At 40.4% G+C, this 20,053-nt stretch overlaps 2 protein-coding genes across 2 annotated transcripts; both read left to right on the top strand.

Moving 5' to 3' along the window:
• Positions 1-339: 339 nt before the first annotated feature.
• LOC133118248 (cytochrome P450 26B1-like) lies at positions 340-7,996 on the top strand. The gene is made up of 7 exons (XM_061228083.1): positions 340-436; positions 947-1,274; positions 1,737-1,961; positions 2,339-2,614; positions 3,440-3,595; positions 3,787-4,245; positions 5,164-7,996. Exons 2-7 carry the CDS (start codon positions 1,071-1,073, stop codon positions 5,515-5,517), a joined length of 1,674 nt encoding a protein of 557 aa, XP_061084067.1. The 5' UTR covers positions 340-436; positions 947-1,070; the 3' UTR covers positions 5,518-7,996.
• A 960-nt stretch (positions 7,997-8,956) lies between these two features.
• On the top strand, positions 8,957-11,495 carry LOC133118578 (cytochrome P450 26A1-like). Its single transcript, XM_061228686.1, has 7 exons — positions 8,957-9,145; positions 9,331-9,555; positions 9,729-10,010; positions 10,151-10,300; positions 10,386-10,520; positions 10,638-10,790; positions 11,157-11,495. The coding sequence occupies exons 1-7, from the start codon at positions 8,957-8,959 to the stop codon at positions 11,493-11,495; spliced, it is 1,473 nt and encodes a 490-aa protein (XP_061084670.1).
• The last annotated feature ends 8,558 nt before the right edge of the window (positions 11,496-20,053 follow it).

The raw sequence follows: 20,053 nt of genomic DNA, 5'->3' as shown, positions 1-20,053 counted from the left end.
TGCACGTCAAGCATTGGAAAGAAACATTTTGCACGATATATGAATGAAACATCGTTCAAAAACAGCTTTGGAGGTCGTGGACTGAGTTTCGTGAGTGGCAAATCCGGTCAAACAGTGGGGTTTTCTGCGATTGGCTACCTGTTTTCTCAATGCTCTGCCATTCGATCCTCATACAACAAACTGTTTCAATGCGCCTCTCCCGCTCTCTCCGAGTGTGGAAAATGATCACAAACTTGGCTCCAGTCCTGTCGATTTATCAACCTCTTTAAATATTCAAAAAAACAGTACGTCATCTGCGAAGGTGGATCACATAGTGTGCCAATATCTATAAAGCACCGTGCAAAGAGAAACCTTTAAGAAGATTACATTTTGGAAAGAGACTTTGAAGGAAGAGTTCTCACTATCGGCGAAATGGTTCTGCATTTAAGACGGAGTAGTAAGTTTAATTCTTTTAACTATTCAATATAACGAGTGAATCATTCAATGTGTATTTTTTAAAGATGAAACTGTCAAGCCAAAGGTTCGGAAATTAACCAACACTTGACAGTGCAGTGAAAATAAAGTTATCTAAAGCGACATACAGCATCCGCCTTTTTACCAGTTCATCACTGACCTACAGTAACCAGTTTGACTCAATCTGAGATTGTTCTGTCGTGTATCGGCTACTGATTCATTGCTTTGCTCTATTAAAACACAATATGCCTTATAAATAGACATGCTAGTACATGCAACCTGTTAAACTATTTGGACTACCTGACAGGCGTAATTTGGGAGTGCGAATGGCTGTCCCTCAAAAGCAAACTTGTTATTTTCTAAAAGCACTTTTAACATGTCTAAAGTCATTTGACTGTAAATCTGGCAAATGATTATTCCAGGAAATAATGTAAACTAATTATATAATATCCTTGCTTTGCATTCATGTTTTTTTGTTTGTTTTTACTTCTAGACCTGTGATGACAGCTCATTAAATCACCAACTTAAACTTAAATTGTATTTGTGGCGTGCTTTTTCCTTGGGTCATACCCGGCGTGAATCGCACGCCGGTCTGAACTCACTTTCGGATTTTGGAGATGTTCCTGCCCGTTCTCAGTCATTTTTCGGCGCTGGCCACCGCAATCACATCTATACTATCCGCCTTGCTGTTACTCGCTGTATCTCGACAACTATGGACGTTCCGGTGGACAATCACGCGGGATAAGCAATGCAAACTCCCCCTTCCAAAAGGTTCAATGGGATGGCCACTCGTAGGGGAAACTTTCCACTGGCTGTTTCAGGTGAGATCGCCTACCAAAAACTTGCACGGAATGCGCGCCTTTGTCCAAGCCGTTCTATAAATATATTATATATATATATATATATATATATATATATATATATATATATATATATATATATATATTAGCTTTATATATTAGATATGTATTATATTTGTGAATTTTAAGCATTTCGTTATATAGGTCTAGCTATGTACAGCCTATGTAGCCGCTCGCTTTTCAGCTGTTACCTGTCAATGGAGTTGTATTCTTGCAAGTGTGAACGTGTTGGATAAGTCTAATTCATCCTCGTTGAAAATACAGAAGTGCGTTTTTACCTCGACTCCATGCCTTCTGTTTTCCTCCGGGAAAGCCGCCCTCGCGCCAGACTGGGCGTTTCCTGGGATACAGTGAGGAGTTACCTCATTAGTTATGTGCGCATGAATTTTAACAACTCTTTACTGCATTGTGTGTTTGTGACAGGGGTCCAGCTTTCACATCTCCAGAAGGGAGAAGTACGGGAATGTGTTTAAAACCCACCTCTTAGGGAAACCTGTCATCCGCGTGACAGGCGCCGAAAACATCCGCAAAATACTGCTCGGAGAGCACAACTTGGTGTGCACACAGTGGCCTCAAAGTACCCGGATAATCCTGGGACCCAACACGCTGGTGAACTCTGTTGGAGACCTCCATAAGCAGAAGAGAAAAGTAAGGGGGTGAAATGCGGAATAAAACCAGATAAATTAAAATTTCTTAAAATCTACCGAAAGATACACTGGGAAACCAATATGCAAAGATAACAATTCGCTGCTAGGTTGTTTTGATAATGTTGTATGTAGCCAACATAAGATTGCAATAGGCTAACGGCCATAGTGCCAATAGTGAAAGCCAAGGATGACTCAATGACTAGCAGCAGGCGAGGTCAATCGGGGCTACGCGAAGTATGATTATTTAAACTTTAGGCATTTGTTTGGGTTAAGGCGACAAATAAGTAAACGGCATGCTTTTATCATTAATATTCACCAATAGGCTGAATTATCTATGCCGTCTGGTCATATGTGTTGTTTTTGTCTCTTTCCTTCAAGATCCTGGGTAAAGTGTTCAGCCGTGGAGCTTTGGAGACATATATTCCACGCTTGCAAGATGTCGTCAAGTCTGAAATTGACAAGTGGTGCTCGGAGCCCGGTTCGGTGAACGTGTATGCTGCGGCCAAATCCCTCACATTTCGTATCGCTGTCCGGGTCTTGTTAGGAATAACCATGGAGGAGGCACGGATCAACTACCTCTCCAAAATATTTGAGCAGCTAATGAACAACCTGTTTTCACTTCCATTCGATTTGCCTTTGAGTGGTCTTCGTAAAGTGAGTACAATTACTTTACTCATGTATTTTGTGGTTTGGGTGATAAGATGGAGTACAGTGACAAAATTAAATTCGCAGTATTACAAAGTAAACTTTTAGACTGTTTGATGCAATTATCTAGGTGATTCTACCTATAGGCTATTTCCTAACTCATTTAAACAGCAATTTCTAACAACACGGATTGGTTGGCTATTGATCTATTAGAAAGTGTGGGTTGGAAAATATATTTTGTGAGCTAATAGTTAATTACTCGTTACCGTATATTCGAATGCATGCCTGCATATTAATATGAATATATTTGGCCCGAAAATGTGAAATAATGTGTTTAAGTATGCAAGCAAATATTTATTTACAAGCTTGATGTTGAGTTTTAAATAGGAGTGAATAAGATCAGGGTAAACAAGGGAGGTTTGTCCTATAATCTAACTGCAGGGAAAGTTAAATAGATTATTACATTCTTAAAATTACTTAAATTGTACGAATCCAATTATAATATAGGCGGCGCCACTTGTTTTGCCAGTTTATAGCGCTTGTTGAGGAGATTAATACGTTATTTTCTCTTTTAGAGTTGTTGTATATGTTGTTACTGATTTGACCTATTTCCAAAATTTCATGTTTTTGTTTTCTAACGAAATAAAAATAAAAACTCTAAAATTGACTTTTGGGGGGATATGTCTATTTGGGACTCTGCCTTGCTTGACTCTTGACATTCAGGAAAAAGGAAGTCGCTAAAAGTACAACGTTAAAAGGTGCAGTGTCAACGCATATTTGAGAAGCATTTGAAACTCTCGTGTTCTCCGTGTCCGTTTCTGTTCTAAATTACAGGGTATCAAAGCGCGGGAGGCGCTTCATGCAAGTATGGAGGAAATTATCGAAGAGAAAATGCAAAAACAACAATCTGAGGAGTACAGTGACGCGTTTGATCACATTCTGAGTAGCGCCAAGGAAAATGGATACGATTTAAGTATGCAGGAACTAAAGGTAAACAAAAACACTTTTTAAACGTTTTATGTCTGAGTAACGTGTTGTGGAAGAATCAGCCAGATATTTAAGCTGTAATAAATGTATATTAATATTCTTGTTATTGCAGTGGAAATATGTAACGGTATCCTTTTTTAAATGCTGATCATTATTGTTCGTGAAAACTATCATGTTTGGTCTTTGTAATCTAGGAGTCTGCAGTTGAGTTGATTTTTGCTGCCCACTCAACCACAGCCAGCGCCTCCACGTCGCTTATCCTGCAGCTGCTCAAACACCCATCCGTGGTTGAGAAAGCCAGGGCAGAGCTGGAAGCAAACGGCCTTTCCTGCAGCGCACTCTGTGAAAACTGCCCAGCCGAGAATCAAGACGGAGAGGACATTCCAATAAAGAATGAACAGACAGAAAGAGACGCAAACAAAAACGTTTGCACTGGAACAGGGACGACCTCTTCAACGAACAGGACAGGGACCAGTGACTTCGTGTCGGACAGCGGAGGAAAACTAACACATCCCTGTGCCCATCTGCCTCATTTGAGTATGGAGAAACTAAACCGACTGCGGTACTTGGATTGTGTGGTTAAAGAAGTCCTCCGGTTTCTACCCCCTGTATCTGGGGGATACAGGACTGCACTGCAGACCTTTGAATTAGACGTGAGTATGCCCAGCCTGCGTGCTGCGTTTTACGCACTGTCAGCACAATGGAAGACTGGATCCTGGCAGTATCCGCACTTTTTAAGCATACGTCTTTCACGTAGCCTACTTAGTTGCATTTAAATTACATTGTTAAATACTTTGTTGACAGGTCAGCACACAACCCACAATGTTATTCGAAAACACGTGAACAATTTGGCCTCACACGCACTTTTGTAACGTGCAAACTTTTTTGTAATGACCTAATTGTATAAATGAAGGTAACACTGTAGCTACTCGGTAGTCAACCAAAAGTAGACTTAAATAAAGAAGGTGTGTTATTTTAAGAAAACCCCAGGTGTAGACAGTATATATTCCAAACACTCCTAGGAAAGTAATCACATATCAGCTGTGATCAGATTCTGTCGTATATTTAATATAGACCACATATTACTATTGTAGCAGCTCGTTAATCCGACCATGCACCTAAATGACTCTGTGTGTATATGGATTCTGTGACTCAAGCACAATTCTACAGAAGACCCTTACATTGGGCAAGTATCGATTTTACTTTAATGTCACCCCCTATTGAATGGTATATTCTACTGTGGCAAAGAAGCCAAAATTGGCATTTTTAATCTGTGACTTTGCCCCAGGACAATTTTGATGTCCCAGAAAAAGTGTGAGGTAACTCACTCGGAGTAATTTACATCTAACAGAGTACTTAATGTCACTATTACACTCAAATAATGAAATGTAGCGCTCTACAGTCAATAGTCTACATTCGGTTTTATATTTATTTTCATTGATAAGATGACAGTTTCTTGTGAAAATAAATGTATTAATGTTGACACCAGAATTGTATTTTTTATGAAAAAGGTTAAATAATACGACCCACTCTACTTAATATAACGAACGTGCATTTTGCGTTCTTTACAGGGTTATCAGATTCCAAAAGGATGGAGCGTCATGTACAGCATCCGGGATACCCACGAGACGGCCGCTGCTTATCAGAGCCCAGAGCTGTTTGATCCCGATCGCTTTGGATTTGAAAGGGATGAAAGTAAAACCGGACGCTTCAACTACGTCCCGTTTGGCGGCGGAATCAGGAGCTGCGTCGGGAGGGATCTGGCTCAAATCATTCTGAAAACTCTGGCTGTCGAGTTGCTCGCAACCACCGAATATAAGCTCGCCACAAAAACATTTCCGAATATGCTAACTGTTCCAGTTGTGCATCCCGTCGGTGGACTACATGTTAATTTTAATTACCTGCACTGTTCCAAAAAAATATGAAAAAGGTCTGTCAATTTGCCATTGTGTAATTTATTAAACAAGGTCAGTGAATATCCGTACGTAAACATAATGGGCCGGTTTCACAGACACAGATTTAAACTTGAAACTGGTCATATGTGTATCACTTCACTTAACTTAAAAAATAGGTCTGCCATGGTGAACTTGAGGGCGTATACCTGATCATCTACATCGCACCATCATAAACTACTCTCTAAATGTGATTATAAACACAAAATGTTATACGTTGAAGATAAAATTTTAAAAAAAACATCCTGTTGCCAAAATCAGTTGATCTTGGCAAAAAATAGTACCCAGCTATTTGCTAAGCCACCTTTAAAAACAACATTTGTTCTTAAATATGACCAGTACATACTGACCAGCAGGTTGCAACTTATCTCCCTTTTGGTGTGTCTACTAAGTATGGTTTAGCCATTCCATAATTTGATGTGATATTTTAATAATTTATATAGTTATAGTTTGTTCCCCAGATAGACTTGATGTGCGACAACAGTATATCTCTATCCTTTCCTTACAGTTTTGTTGTGTAGACTATGTTTATGTATAAAATGTGCAGAGAATGAAGTAGCATACCACATAAGCTCTATTTATACAAAATGGCCAAGTACACAAGTTATTTGGACTGAATTTTTGTGTTTTCTGTAGAATATTCAATCCAAAAATTAGTAGCTAGCTTGCTTGTGAAAGTATCCAGATCAAATTAAACTAACCACATTATCCATGTGTATGAAAAATCACAGGCATTTCCTGGGTGTATACAGAGTCAGCACACCGTGTAAGTTAGCCAATGAGAATAATATAGTTGGCCATCATGTCAATGTACAGCCTGGGTTTAGCTATGATAGACAAAATGTGAAGGCACGTGGTCTGAGCTCTTGTCAATCACCGGGTGGGTGATGACAGTGGAATACGGAAGGAAAGTAAGCCTTATAGCACTTTTTTCTCCAATGTGGAGCTTAGAAACAGTACAATGTTGAGTGTTATTTCAACTCTAACAGAGTGCGTGAGTCCAATAGGGGCCATGTGTGAATATTTTTTACTGTATATAATGTCATGTTCTGATTTTAGCATTATTGGCAGGTTAGGGGTAAATGTGATTTCTGTGTAGTTATGCGTCTGTTTGCCCTATTATCACATGTATATCTTTAAATGTGCAGGTTGCTGTATTATGATATGTTGATCTTAGCTATTGTGAGTGACTGTTAATGAAAATAGATATTGTTGAAGTATTTATAGACAGTATAAAATTATTTTGGCCTCTACATAAATGTATACATAAAGTACATATATGTACGTCTTAAACCCCCACGCAGGGTGTTTGTAAAGCTGAGGTTTCCTTGTCCAATTTCTGTTCTCTGATTAACAAAATCCCACTCTGTGGTCAATGCATTTTTTATTCATTACTCTTGCTTTTATTTAGACTGAATGTAAAATGTAAAATTACTAGAAAGTAATTAATTTATATGCCTAGATCACTGTCTTTTAATGTATATTGAGCGATACAATTTTGTTCCTTCACAAAATACATTTTAAATAACAACACATGCAATATCATGTAAAGTGCTTATATAAATCCTGCAACATATCAGCCTGAATATAACTAGTATCATAACCATCTGTACACTGGCTGTTCGGTTAATATCCATCTACTTGTTTCAAGTAGGCTATTGACATTGCCTTGATTGAGGTGGCTGAATGGCGATACAAACAATGTCAGAAAAGTGTTTCAATTTATTGAAACTCCTAGAAACATTTTGCTGTTAAAAAATAAATAAATAAATTTTAAAAAAAGAATAAGGAAAAGAAAAAACCTGTAAAAGACCACACCTTCAGAGATGGTTGCAGTACCGTGACAGGGTGACCTTTTAGTGAACTAGCAAACGATCACCCTCTGACCTTCTCTCGAGGTGACGGCATTGTTAACGATGCGTATATGTCATCAGTGGTGACGACGAAAGAAATACTAGGCGATCATTATCTAACAAAGAAGACACGGTGCGTACAATCTTCCAAATGACAGTATGCAGTCGAAACATGCGCAAGGGAGTGATTTCAAAACAATATACGAAAGGCATGTAGCCTATCTCGTTCATATTTGCAGCGGGGAACACACCCACCACCTGTTTTTTATCCACCTCAATGCATTCATGATATTTGTAATGCTGATGACTCTAAAATTTGAAAAATGCCAATTTAGAGGGGAAAAAAATAAATGTTAAACGTTTCATTATTGACGTTTGACCCAATTGCAAGGTAACAGCATCCTAAAATGTTATCTGTTAAACAACTCTTGTAGAATGCATACGGTCCCTACTGGACTCATATGTACTCTGTTATGAGTTGAATTAACACCGGACATTTTACTGTGTTAAATGGTTTTAATTAGCCCCTATATTTCATCTGTATAGCTGACAGTCGGAGAATAGATCGCTGTGTAGATAATAAAGCTTGCCTTCTGTAATTATTGGTGTCCCGACTCCGGTATCTTGTTATTTGACGGACGGTGAACTTGGCTAGGTTTGCACCAGAGTTCACAGGGATGTCACGGTCCGCGGTGCAGGTCACAAGCAGGTCAACGCTTGGGAAAGACAGAACCCTGGGGTACGGCGCTCATCTCCAGTGCACTGACGCTGCTCGCACCCAGAACAACAAACCGAAACGTTCATGGCCTGAAAATTGTTTACACGCTTTCACATTTCACTGTGGAATTTAATCGCTTGAAATAAGACAGCTTTTTGGCTTGGAATCATAGGTAGACTAGGTTTTAGCCAAATAACAATGGTAGGATGTATTGGTAGGTAAACTATGTATTGAGCTACTTCAGTTCCATGTTACTTCAATATGTATGCATGCCTGGTAAAATAACCAAAATCCCTGAACAGGAAAGAAACGTATATAATTTCTGCCAGTTCATATGGCATAAATTGGGGCATGTGTGGTTATTATGTGTAGGTTATCTGACGCATTGTGAGCTATCTTACACATATAGACACGTGTATGTTTAGCCTATATTTAGGCCAATAGGGCCTATTAATATGGTCAATATGTTGCTGTTATGTGTGGCAGTAGATTAATAACCTGCTCTCCTCACACAATTCGACAATAACAACTGTTATGGTCTTTTCAAAGCTAATTCAAATAATTGTGTGGCTTCTGCATGTGGCATTAAAATGTGCTTATAGCGAACGGTTAAGGATTCAGGACAGACCCGGTGGGCGGAGAATGGCAGTACAATTAAAGATGAACTTTGTGTGAACTAATTTATCTGACCAAGGTAACGGGAGGCTGAGACCCGGGAAAGGTTATAAAAGGGAGTATAAACATTGATACTTACCAGTACAGAGCTCACACACCTTAAGTATCTTTGACTTGAATAGTCGCTGGTTTTCCTCAAACTTTAACCCGAAGGAGCTACTTTAAAATGGTTTTGTACACGTTGGTCGCAACGTACCTTTGCACGCTGGTGCTCCCGCTCTTGCTGGTTTTAGCCTTGGTTAAACTGTGGGAGATTTACATCATCAGGGGACGAGATTCAAGCTGTCCGAAACCTCTCCCTCCAGGTACCATGGGTCTACCATTCCTTGGCGAGACGCTTCAAATGGTCCTCCAGGTAAACCACCAGACAGACATAGACTGGCCTCACCCCAAAATTGTGCTCTGCGAATATGACATTCTGCAATACACATGCTTTTGTTTGGATAGCCTACTTAATAAGGTCTTTCAAGGTACCATCGATTTCCCTGTCAAATGCTTGAATTGTCTTTATTATTTTTCTTCTTCTTTTTTTCAAAACAGAGAAGAAAATTCCTCCGGATAAAACGTCAGAAATACGGATGCATTTATAAAACTCATCTCTTCGGAAATCCTACCGTGCGAGTCATGGGAGCCGAAAATGTTCGGCAAATTTTGTTAGCTGAGGACAAGCTTGTTGCAGTTCAGTGGCCAGCGTCAATGAGAACGATCCTGGGCTCCGGTACCCTTTCCAATTTGCACGGCGCTGAGCACAAAAACAAGAAAAAGGTAGGGAATGTTTAAATTCGGTTTTGACGCTGTGCAACTAACTATTAGGCTAATTAGAAGTGTGCTATCTTAAATAGTTCCAACAGCCTTAAATCTGCACGTCAGATGGGCACAATCAATTCACTCTGTTCCACAAAGGACTGTCCATAATTTAAAGTGTCCGCTTAATGCAGGCGATCATGAAAGCCTTCTCACGTGAAGCACTGGAGAACTACATCCCCGTGATCCAGGAGGAGGTGAGACGCACCGTGACGGACTGGCTGCAGAGCGAGTCAAGCGTGCTGGTGTACCCGGAGATGAAGAAACTGATGTTTCGCATCGCAATGAGGATCCTGCTTGGTTTCGAGCCGGAACAAACCAAGACTGATGAGCCGGACTTGGTGGAGGCGTTCGAGGAAATGATAAAGAACCTGTTCTCCTTTCCGATCGATGTCCCTTTCAGCGGCTTATACAGGGTAAAGGCACATGATGCTTGTGCGGCACTCTACACTCAACAGGGCGCCCCAATGCAAGCTATGCTGCCACTCATCTGCCCGCTGACCCTGTATCATTTGCATTTCATTACAGCTGTATTTCACGTGTGTTGTTCACGCAGGGCCTGAGAGCGCGCGATTTCATTCATTCAAAAATAGAAGAAAACCTAAAGAAGAAAATGGAACGCTGCGTAGAGGAGAGCGAACACAAAGATGCGCTTCAGCTGCTGATAGAGAACTGCAGGGAGAACGAAGAGCGACTCAGTATGCAGGTAACTCTTTTTTCCCCAAGCTTGTTATTTTCGGGTGTACGATGGCTATGACATTTATATGTAATGCAAGTTGTTTCATATCCAGGAGATTAAGGAATTTGCGACCGAACTTTTATTTGGCGGGCACGAGACCACTGCCAGCACTGCCACCTCCCTCGTGATGTTCCTCGGGCTGCACTTGGATGTCATGTTGCGCGTCAGGCAAGAGCTTCGGGAGAAGGTAGCCTTACAGTATATATTACAGTATATATTTTCCAACATAATGATAATAAGGCGAATGTGAGAGACTTCTGAAACGACGGATAGTTGTTTTTTTGTGCTAACTGTATTGTCACAGGACCTACTGGACGTTTATTCACACGATAAAAGACTAAGTATCGAGGTGTTGGAACAGCTGAAATATGCAGGGTGCGTCATCAAAGAGGCATTACGAATTAACCCACCGGTCCCGGGCGGATTCCGCGTGGCTCTGAAGACTTTTGAACTCAATGTACGTTGAAGTGTATTCTGTGCGAAGCAAGGCATGATGCAATATAGTTTGTTTTGAGTTGTGCACCGTAAAATGTCCAGTGTTAAATTAACTCCTGAATTTATGAACCAAAGAGGGATGAAATGTAGACTACTGTAAAATAAACTGTACTCTTGCAGAGTTGATATAGCATATAGGCCCACAAACTCCCTACCTCATACACAGCTATTCAGTGATTATTATAAAAATGTCAACAGGTTACGGACTGCAATCAGCTGTAATTAAAGAAATGCTTTGAGTTGGACAGTCATCCTGGCCTGAGAAAATGTACTGAAATGTCACGTTATCCATTCTCTGACGGTAATGATTTGTGTGCATTTTCCATAGGGCTACCAGATTCCCAAGGGATGGAACGTTATTTACAGCATCTGTGACACGCATGATGTTGCAGATGTGTTCCCTGACAAGCAGGAGTTTTACCCAGAGAGGTTCATGGACACCAGTCCTCCTGGCTCTTCCAGGTTCAGCTACATCCCCTTTGGAGGAGGTGCCAGGAGGTGTGTTGGAAAAGAGTTTGCAAATGTCCTCCTAAAAATATTTCTGGTGGAATTGATCGCAAGGTGCGACTGGACTTTGCTAAATGGACCACCAACAATGAAAACCGCTCCAACTGTTTATCCTGTGGATAATCTCCCGACAAAATTCAACAGTTATTTTGGCAATTAGCCTATGTAAATGACCTCTAAAACTCTTGTGCTGGTAGCATTTATGTTGTATATATTTTAATAGCTGCTGTTTGTTTTTATTGTATATATAACTAATTGAAAACAAAAGCTATTTATACAAATGCTTTCATATTTTTGGTGAAAAGTCAAAACTCTAGGGTCTCTTTAATGGATTAATTGGACACATTAATGGGCCTTTTTAATGTCTTGATAACGCATTTGGTTTCAAAGCGTAATGTGTCTTTCTTGTCATTTTATTATGTTTCTATTACAAAATTTGTAATGCTATTGCTTAAATAAAAGAAATATTTGCAGAAAAAGTATTGATGTGCATTGAGTGGTCATCTCTCATTCTCTCAATAGCACAAATGTTGAGGCCCACACTATCCAGTGGATGAATATGAAGAAAGACCACATATACAGCCAGGTCCATAAATATTGGGACATCGACACAATTCTCCTCTTTTTGGCTCTATACACCACCACAATGGATTTGAAATTAAACAAACAAGATATGCTGATAACTGCAGACTTTCGGCTTGAATTTGAGGGTATTTACATCCGAATCAGGTGAACGGTGTAGGAATTACAACAGTTTCTATATGTGCCTCCCACTTTTTAAGGGACCAAAAGTAATGGGACAATTGGCTGCTCAGCTGTTCCATGGCCAGGTGTGTGTTATTCCCTCATTATCTCATTTACAAGGAGCAGATAAAAGGTCTAGAGTTCATTTCAAGAGTGCTATTTGCATTTGGAATCTGTTGCTGTCAACTCTCAATATGAGATCCAAAGAGCTGTCACTATCAGTGAAGCAAGCCATTAGGCTGAAAAATCAAAACAAACCCATCAGAGAGATAGCAAAAACATTAGGTGTGGCCAAATCAACTGTTTGGAACATTCTTAAAAAGAAAGAATGCACCGGTGAGCTCAGCAACACCAAAAGACCCGGAAGAAGACCATGGAAAACAACTGTGGTGGGTGACAGAAGAATTATTTCCCTGGTGAAGAAAAACCCCTTCACAACAGTTGGCCAGATCAAGAACACTCTCCAGGAGGTAGGTGTATGTGTGTCAAAGTCAACAATCAAGAGAAGACTTCACCAGAGTGAATACAGAGGGTTCACCACAAGATGTAAACCATTGGTGAGCCTCAAAAACAGGAAGACTAGATTAGAGTTTGCCAAACAACATCTAAAAAAGCCTTTACAGTTCTGGAACAACATCCTATGGACTGATGAGACAAAGATCAACTTGTACCAGAATGATGGGAAGAGAAGAGTATGGAGAAGGAAAGGAACTGCTCATGATCCAAAACATGTCACCTCAGCAGTGAAGCATGGTGGTGGTAGTGTCATGGCGTGGGCATGTATGGCTGCCAATGGAACTGGTTCCCTTGTATTTATTGATGATGTGACTGCTGACAAAAGCAGCAGGATGAATTCTGAAGTGTTTTGGGCAATATTATCCGCTCATATTCAGCCAAATGCTTCAGAATTCATTGGACGGCGCTTCACAGTGCAGATGGACAATGACCCAAAGCATACTGCAAAAGCAACCAAATAGTTTTTTAACTGCTTTAACTTTTTGACTTTCAGCTTTAATTTGAGGGGATTTACATCTAAATCAGGTGAACGGTGTAGGAATTACAACAGTTTGTATATGTGCCTCCCACTTTTTAAGGGACCAAAAGTAATGGGACACACTAACAATCATAAATCAAATTTTCACTTTTTAATACTTGGTTGCAAATCCTTTGCAGTCAATTACAGCCTGAAGTCTGGGACGCATAGACATCACCAGACGCTGGGTTTCTGGTGATGCTCTGCCAGGCCTCTACTGCAACTGTCTTCAGTTCCTGCTTGTTCTTGGAGCATTTTCCCTTCAGTTTTGTCTTCAGCAAGTGAAATGCATGTTCAATTGGATTCAGGTCAGGTGATTGACTTGGCCATTGCATAACATTCCACTTCTTTGCCTTAAAGCACATCTTGTTCGTTTCATTTCAAATCCATTGTGGTGGTGTATAGAGCCAAAAAGATGAGAATTGTGTCGATGTCCCAATATTTATGGACCTGACTGTAAATAAAGCTTTTAAACTGACATTCAAAATTTTGTCCAAAAAGTATGGACTTAAACACCAAACTGCTCAGCAACAACTCTTAATTATCTCAGTTAAAACAGAGAAGATCAACCTCTGTAAACAAATGCAATATTCAGGTACATCATGCCACTTTAATTATAAATTGATACAAACTCAACACAATCTTATGATTCAATACAGATAGTGTAGATTGCAGTTTTTTGTTCATCATAGAATAAATAGAAACCATGTTTTGCCTTTAACAGCCTCTTTGCATGAAATTGTGTATTGAATCTTGTTGAATTTTATATATGTTATGACATTTTCAGTCAGGGTGATCTTTTAGAAGCTCCATAGTTTGATGGGGGCACCTGACCCAACAACCTTATAAGGGGTCACGATAAAGTAACGGACTGATTGAGACGCACATCCCATGACCTTAAAAGTAAAATGGCTTCCATTCTGAAGGAGCCAGCTGCCTGTGTCAGGGGAAGGTCAGGCTCTTTGGTGGTGCAAATGAACAACCATTAGGGCCCACAAATTCTGGAGTTTGGATAGAAGTAAAATCAACAGCTGGGCTTTAAATTGTTCCCAAAAATGAACACTGGGACCAGAGACATGCAAAGTATGGCGTTCTTTGGAATAAAGGGTAGCAGTGACCTCAAAAAGGGTATATTCTCAGGTATGGACACAAATCGTTGACCTTTCTCATTCCCATTCTGCTGGTCATAATATGAGAACAGAAATAGCCTTTAAAATGCCTTTAATGACATACATCGTTCCATAAAACACAAGATTTGAAAGATTTCATGGGCCAAACATTTCGTGGACCAGTGTAACCAGCCGACCGGTCTTTGTAATATCAATCTCAACAGTAATGTCCCAGTAAAAACACGCAGCTTCCAGCATTGAAGGGTCTTAAAGAAGAGCTGATCTGATTGGCTCAGCCTGTACTGGGGGCCACTGACCTGGTAATGGTGGCACTGATAGAAACACTTTTCCACCTCGTGTTAGTGAAAATGGGACTTTTCGCTCCCAGAAAAGTGGATGAAACTAGCAGAACATGCTATTTGACTTCATTTGCATGTCTGGTGCACTCTTGCCCTCTCTCTGAACCATATCAGACCCTATGAACTCTCAATCAGATTATCTATTAGCTGCCCTCTGCTATTATTTATAATCGAGAGAGGCTTTTCATGGGAGCATTGGGTCAAGCAGAGTTCAGTTAGACAGAGCCAGGACATTACAGTGACATGCACTCGCCCAGTTTCCAGTCTGTTTGCCTTTTTGAATCGCAATTGTCACAAGAAATGACCATTGATATTCTTACTATTTTTAACACTTGCAGAAATTAGATAAGAGAAAGGAATCTCTGGGTACTATATAATTTGGAGCTTTTTTGTCAGAGCACATTTGTAGACAGTGTATTAAATGTGATGAAAAATTTGAGAAAATATTTAGAGAAAGAGCGTTTGCTAACTGAGGCCAAAATCCATGCACCTAACAAAACATAAGCAAAACCATTAGGTAAGGCAAGGCACCTTTTTAGCCCCCAAGGAAATGTAAATTATAAGTGACCCTTTTAACCTCACTCTCAAATCATGTCACTTGTATTTTAATACAGAACAAAAGATGCACATCAATAACTATTTCTTTAAATGGCTGTTTCAGGTCATTGAAAGAAGTGTTAATTACAATAATGAGGTAAAAGAGAGGTCTTTAGAGAAAAATTAACTAGCCCACAAGACACATTTCATGAATCCACACCCTGGTGACCTTTAAAAAGTACAGAAACACAAAGTTGTCCTCTTTGGAACAGAGCCATTTTAACCTTGGAGTAAGTTGCTGTATTTGTTTACCGACGTGAGTCTCTTCTAGAAAAGTTCAAATGAATGATGCAATGACAACCCTAAAGCAAGTAGCGGTGCACATGCGTAGAGGTGCACATGCTCCTATTAAAGATGGACATTTGGCACTCTCTACCTATATGCCCAACAAATATTTCAGACGCTTCTCCCAAAACAAAATTATTTGCAAGATAGAAAATATAACAATCAATTAATTTCATATCACAGGGACTGCCATATATCAATACAAGTCTAAACTCACTATAGACACAAACTTTTGTAGAAAATAGTAACAATCCCATTTAGACATAAGATACAAAAGCAAAGCACACTTCTTTGTCCTTATCCATGATCAAAGCAAGGCACCTTCCACGGTATTTTCTAGCCCAAAATTGAATATGGTTTGAATACTGTCCCTTAACAAAAAGAGCTCATTAATTATGGGTGAGGGAGCTTTGACAGCCAGGTGCCCCTTGACATTCACAGAGGGGAATACTTTTCCACTGTTTAAACCCACAGATTCCTGACAAAAATGTGACCGCAATAACAGTGAAATAGAAGCATGGTCAATTAAACTCTTCTTTTCTCTCTTTTAAAAAAAAAGAAACCGCTTCTGTAAAACCAAACTGCCTTCAGGTGGTATTTTAACAATGTGTGAAAACTTCTTTCTTCACTGCTCAATGGCGTCTTACCTGATACAGACATGGCCATGGCTAGCCCACACAGTAGTGAACGCTTCAGTTGGGAGAACACACCTTTGGGATATGAAGATGGATCTCTGTCTGCATATTTTCATGTCGCTTAAGGCAGTGTCTGGACTGAAGTGAATCCAAACCCCACTGTACACACGTCCTTAGTCCTCAGTCTCAAGCGGCTGCATTTCTGGCCTGCCTCAGCCATTGCAAAAATATTTACACAATGCTGTAAAAACATGTTTGAAAAGTTAAATATGAAATATATTGTGTGTGTGCGTGTACGCGTGTTGGATATAAATATACAAGAAAATATTTGACAGCACGAAAGAACATTGATAGACATATTATGTTTGTGCAGGTGTTCACCTCATATTGTGATTGTTGGTAATATATTTCAACTATGGATCTATTACTGTTTATTGAGAGACAGGTGTTAAAGCAGGACTATCATCTGAAAGAAAATTGTATTATGAAAATCAGTTCACAACAGTGCTCGGCTAAGCTGGTACAAAATTGCATACCCGGAGGCAGAGGTACCAGCAGAGATTTTGGGCCCCATGAAAAGATCTCACATTGGGCCCCCCCACCCCAGAAGGTCCTATGTGGTCAGATATCTGAGGGTTCCAGTCAGCCAGGGCCATGGGAAGCACCCCCTCCCCTATTTAACAACTGAAATGGTATAAAAAGCATGTTTACATTTGTGGTGGTGTTCAATGCTCCAAGCTGAGGCATCAGTATAGGAGCTCCATGTTTTTTCCTTGGAGAAACATCTACTGCTGTTCAAACTCGGGGACAAGAATGAAAAAAATGAAGAAGAAACTCACTGAACCCTGTGTCTCCCGAGAAACTTCACACAGGACTTCAGTTCAGTCCCCTGGACTGAAGCTTCGTTCTCCTGTGATGTAAGAATGTGATTATTTCAGGATTTGCGGAGGTGAGGGGTAATTACCGTCTCTGACAGACACATCTGTTACAGCACCATTCCGCCCTTCAGTTCCTCTGAAAACACGGGGATACCTCCTCCAGAGTTCATTACTAAGGCCCCTGGCGATCACACTACATTTCACAGCATATATGTGCTATTCTGCGATTTTTTAAAACTCAATGCAATCAAATCTACAGATAAACATGTAGTACTGAATTGTACTGGAGTGAAAATGGCTTCTCAATGATGGCATGATTCAATTTACTTTCAAAAATACAAAATACGGTGCAATCAAAATAAAATGACACGTCAATTTTCCATAGGGCATTATCGTCTTTTACGTTGTATACCTTTCGGTATCGTTTTCACGCTGTAGAGAAACTGATAATCTACACACACCCACTCAACCTCCAGTTGACTCTGCCAAACTGCAGGAACTTTTTTCTGTTATGAAAAGCAGTTTACCAAGGAAGGCTCACCCTGTAAACTGGTGCATGTGATGCAGACGGTCTGTGTGAACCTCCCAGCCCCGGAGCCTGAGAAACAGGATGGGAAGCTTCGGGAGCGCTGCTGGGACTTGCTCCAGCGAGCCCGTGACAGGTGGGGTCAGGTCGAGTTCGCGTGGACGCTAAACAATCGCGGATAAATCCGCATTTAAACGCGCCGCTTTCAGCTTCCCCAGCTTCCACAGCTTCCACGTGGCTGATCGCGACAATGCAGGGACTTAGCGAAAAAAGGAGACAGAAGGACAAACGGCTTATCAACTGTGGTTTTTTTTTATCGTGAATGAACCTCAAGGTTTCTAACATGGCTTTTATTGTACAATAACCAATAACAATGAAGTACATACTTTATGTTTTATTTAATCTGTACTGTATTGTCACTTAACGCAAAAAGAGTTCAAAGGTTCAGTCAAACCTGTGAACTTTGGCTGGGCCAGGTAGGCTGCCCCTCTGTAGGAAGACTTAAGAAGAAGTGAAAACACACATAGGAAAGCAAAAGGTAAAAAGTAGGCTACCCCTATCTCCACTGACCTTCACCCCCTCCCCTGACAAGCACTTTGCATGCGCAATTATGAGTGCGAACCAAGTCAGAGTGATTGAATAACTGTTTCCATATACCCAGGAAGCATTGGATTTCACTGTAAAATTTTATTAAGATTCATTATGGTATTTGTATTGTGTTATGCTGTATGGTGAAGTTGTTTTTCCTTCTGTCTCTCTTAACACCAATTTCGTGTCCTGTATCCTGATGTTCATATTGTTTCACCACTCACACATAGCTGACGTGGCACTTGTACTGAATGTACTTCTCATCTCTCAAAAAGCTGAGGGCTTTCTGACTGGTCTTTCGGACTCTACATAGAGGATCATGGAGATCAAGACTGTGACTGCCCATGAGATCAGGTTCTAGTGGCTGTCATCAGTGGAGTTGGGCACGTTAGTGTTCTAGCTGGTAATTATTGCCTTCTAGAGTACTACTTCAAAGAATGAATGGGAGTGGGGGGTAATATTTAATATTTCATAGAACTTTCCTGCGTTCTATTCACCATAGCTCCAACAAGCTAAATATGTGACCTGTCCTTCACCCTAGAGAGAGGAAGGATGGGTCACCGGAAGGTCCTAGCCTCATTCTAAGCACCCGCTCATTTCAGCAGCAAAACACACTCTGTGCTTTTATTATCATTATTATTATTCTTTCATCATAATCCAGGTACTCCTTGTATTTGAATGTGAAGCCCCATCATAGTGGTAATTCTCTTCATGTAATTCTCTTCTGCAAAATGTGCCACACCTTGTTCAAAACAACACGTTTCACCGTTATAAAGGACGCATCAGTCTAGACTGCCTTCAGTGTTAAAGACATACGGTGCAAAAAAAGGTCAGGAACAGATTTATTATCTCATTCGTAAGATGCACCTCATCTTGTCAAAGGGGAAGGGTAGGTATGCACTATGGAGTACTCTGCTGGGCACCTGGCCCCAGAGTCACCTGGCCTGCAGATGAGCGAACATGCACTCACCCCAAACACATCTTTTGCAGAATATATATTTTTTGGAATGCCTGACATTCTGTATAAATGATCAATCTGTGGATCCACGTCTCCCCATTTGCTGTGCATATGTCAAGTCTGTGACTGACATGGTTTCGAACTGACATTTGAAGGAGCAAGGGCATTGAGTAATGTAACGGAATATTTAATGTAAAAAGCCTCGGCCATGTGAAAGACCTGATGTAGAAATGACGTTATCATTCATTATATATGCAATGTAGCATCTTCATTTAAGTTACACTAGTAAATGTGTGCCTTGATATGGTTTCACTGTTATAGACGGGAATGTCTTAGGTGCGGCCTGTAGGTAAGTGGTTAAGGTAAATGACTGGGACACGCAAGGGCGGTGGTTCTAATCTCAGTGTAGCCACAATAAGATCTGCACAGCCGTTGGGCCCTTGAGCAAGGCCCTTAACCCTGCATTGCTCCAGGGGAGGATTGTCTCCTGCTTAGTCTAATCAACTGTACGTTGCTCTGGATAAGAGTGTCTGCCAAAATGCCAATAATGAATGTATTCTACACCTGGACCACAAAAGTCCCAGGATGGTGTGTGGCACTATGTGAAAATCGTAATTGTGAGCCTAGCCAGATCATTCCAGCCACCCGAAAATATGTGAACCCATGAAGCTAATTTTAGAGAAGGGACAGTCCCACTGATGTTCAGAGGTGTCATTACACAGGAGACGGAGTGTCTAGGTAAAGGAGCTGCTTCCTGTGGTTTGGTCAGATGGAGGAGTACGGAAGGGAACTGGTAGGGCACAGGGGAGGTTTGCACCGTAACTCTTGCTGTTGCAATTTTGGCCAAAAAACGTAAGCTTGCACAGCTCAGCCTCTTCTGAAACACAAACGTAACCCTTTCATAACAGATAATTGAATATTTTTTTTATAATTTATAATTTTTAAATTTTTAAGACCATTACATGGAGCACAACATGTTTCATATGTATGGCCAAATTTCAACAGA

Source organism: Conger conger, chromosome 18 (assembly GCF_963514075.1).
Source record: "Conger conger chromosome 18, fConCon1.1, whole genome shotgun sequence".
Classification (NCBI taxonomy): domain Eukaryota; kingdom Metazoa; phylum Chordata; class Actinopteri; order Anguilliformes; family Congridae; genus Conger; species Conger conger.
The sequence above is the reverse complement of the archived record's forward strand: the minus strand, read 5'-3'. Positions and strand labels throughout refer to the sequence as shown.

What these genes read in the sequence shown, in the direction of transcription:
- LOC133118248 (XM_061228083.1), top strand. Translation starts at nt 1,071, where the DNA reads ATGTTCCTGCCCGTTCTCAGTCATTTTTCGGCGCTGGCCACCGCAATC. An exon ending in CTTTCCACTGGCTGTTTCAG is followed by an intron (nt 1,275 to 1,736) that starts GTGAGATCGCCT and finishes TGTTTGTGACAG; the next exon opens with GGGTCCAGCTTTCACATCTC. An exon ending in TAAGTATGCAGGAACTAAAG is followed by an intron (nt 3,596 to 3,786) that starts GTAAACAAAAAC and finishes TTTGTAATCTAG; the next exon opens with GAGTCTGCAGTTGAGTTGAT.
- LOC133118578 (XM_061228686.1), top strand. Translation starts at nt 8,957, where the DNA reads ATGGTTTTGTACACGTTGGTCGCAACGTACCTTTGCACGCTGGTGCTC. An exon ending in AGCACAAAAACAAGAAAAAG is followed by an intron (nt 9,556 to 9,728) that starts GTAGGGAATGTT and finishes CGCTTAATGCAG; the next exon opens with GCGATCATGAAAGCCTTCTC. An exon ending in AAGAGCGACTCAGTATGCAG is followed by an intron (nt 10,301 to 10,385) that starts GTAACTCTTTTT and finishes TTTCATATCCAG; the next exon opens with GAGATTAAGGAATTTGCGAC.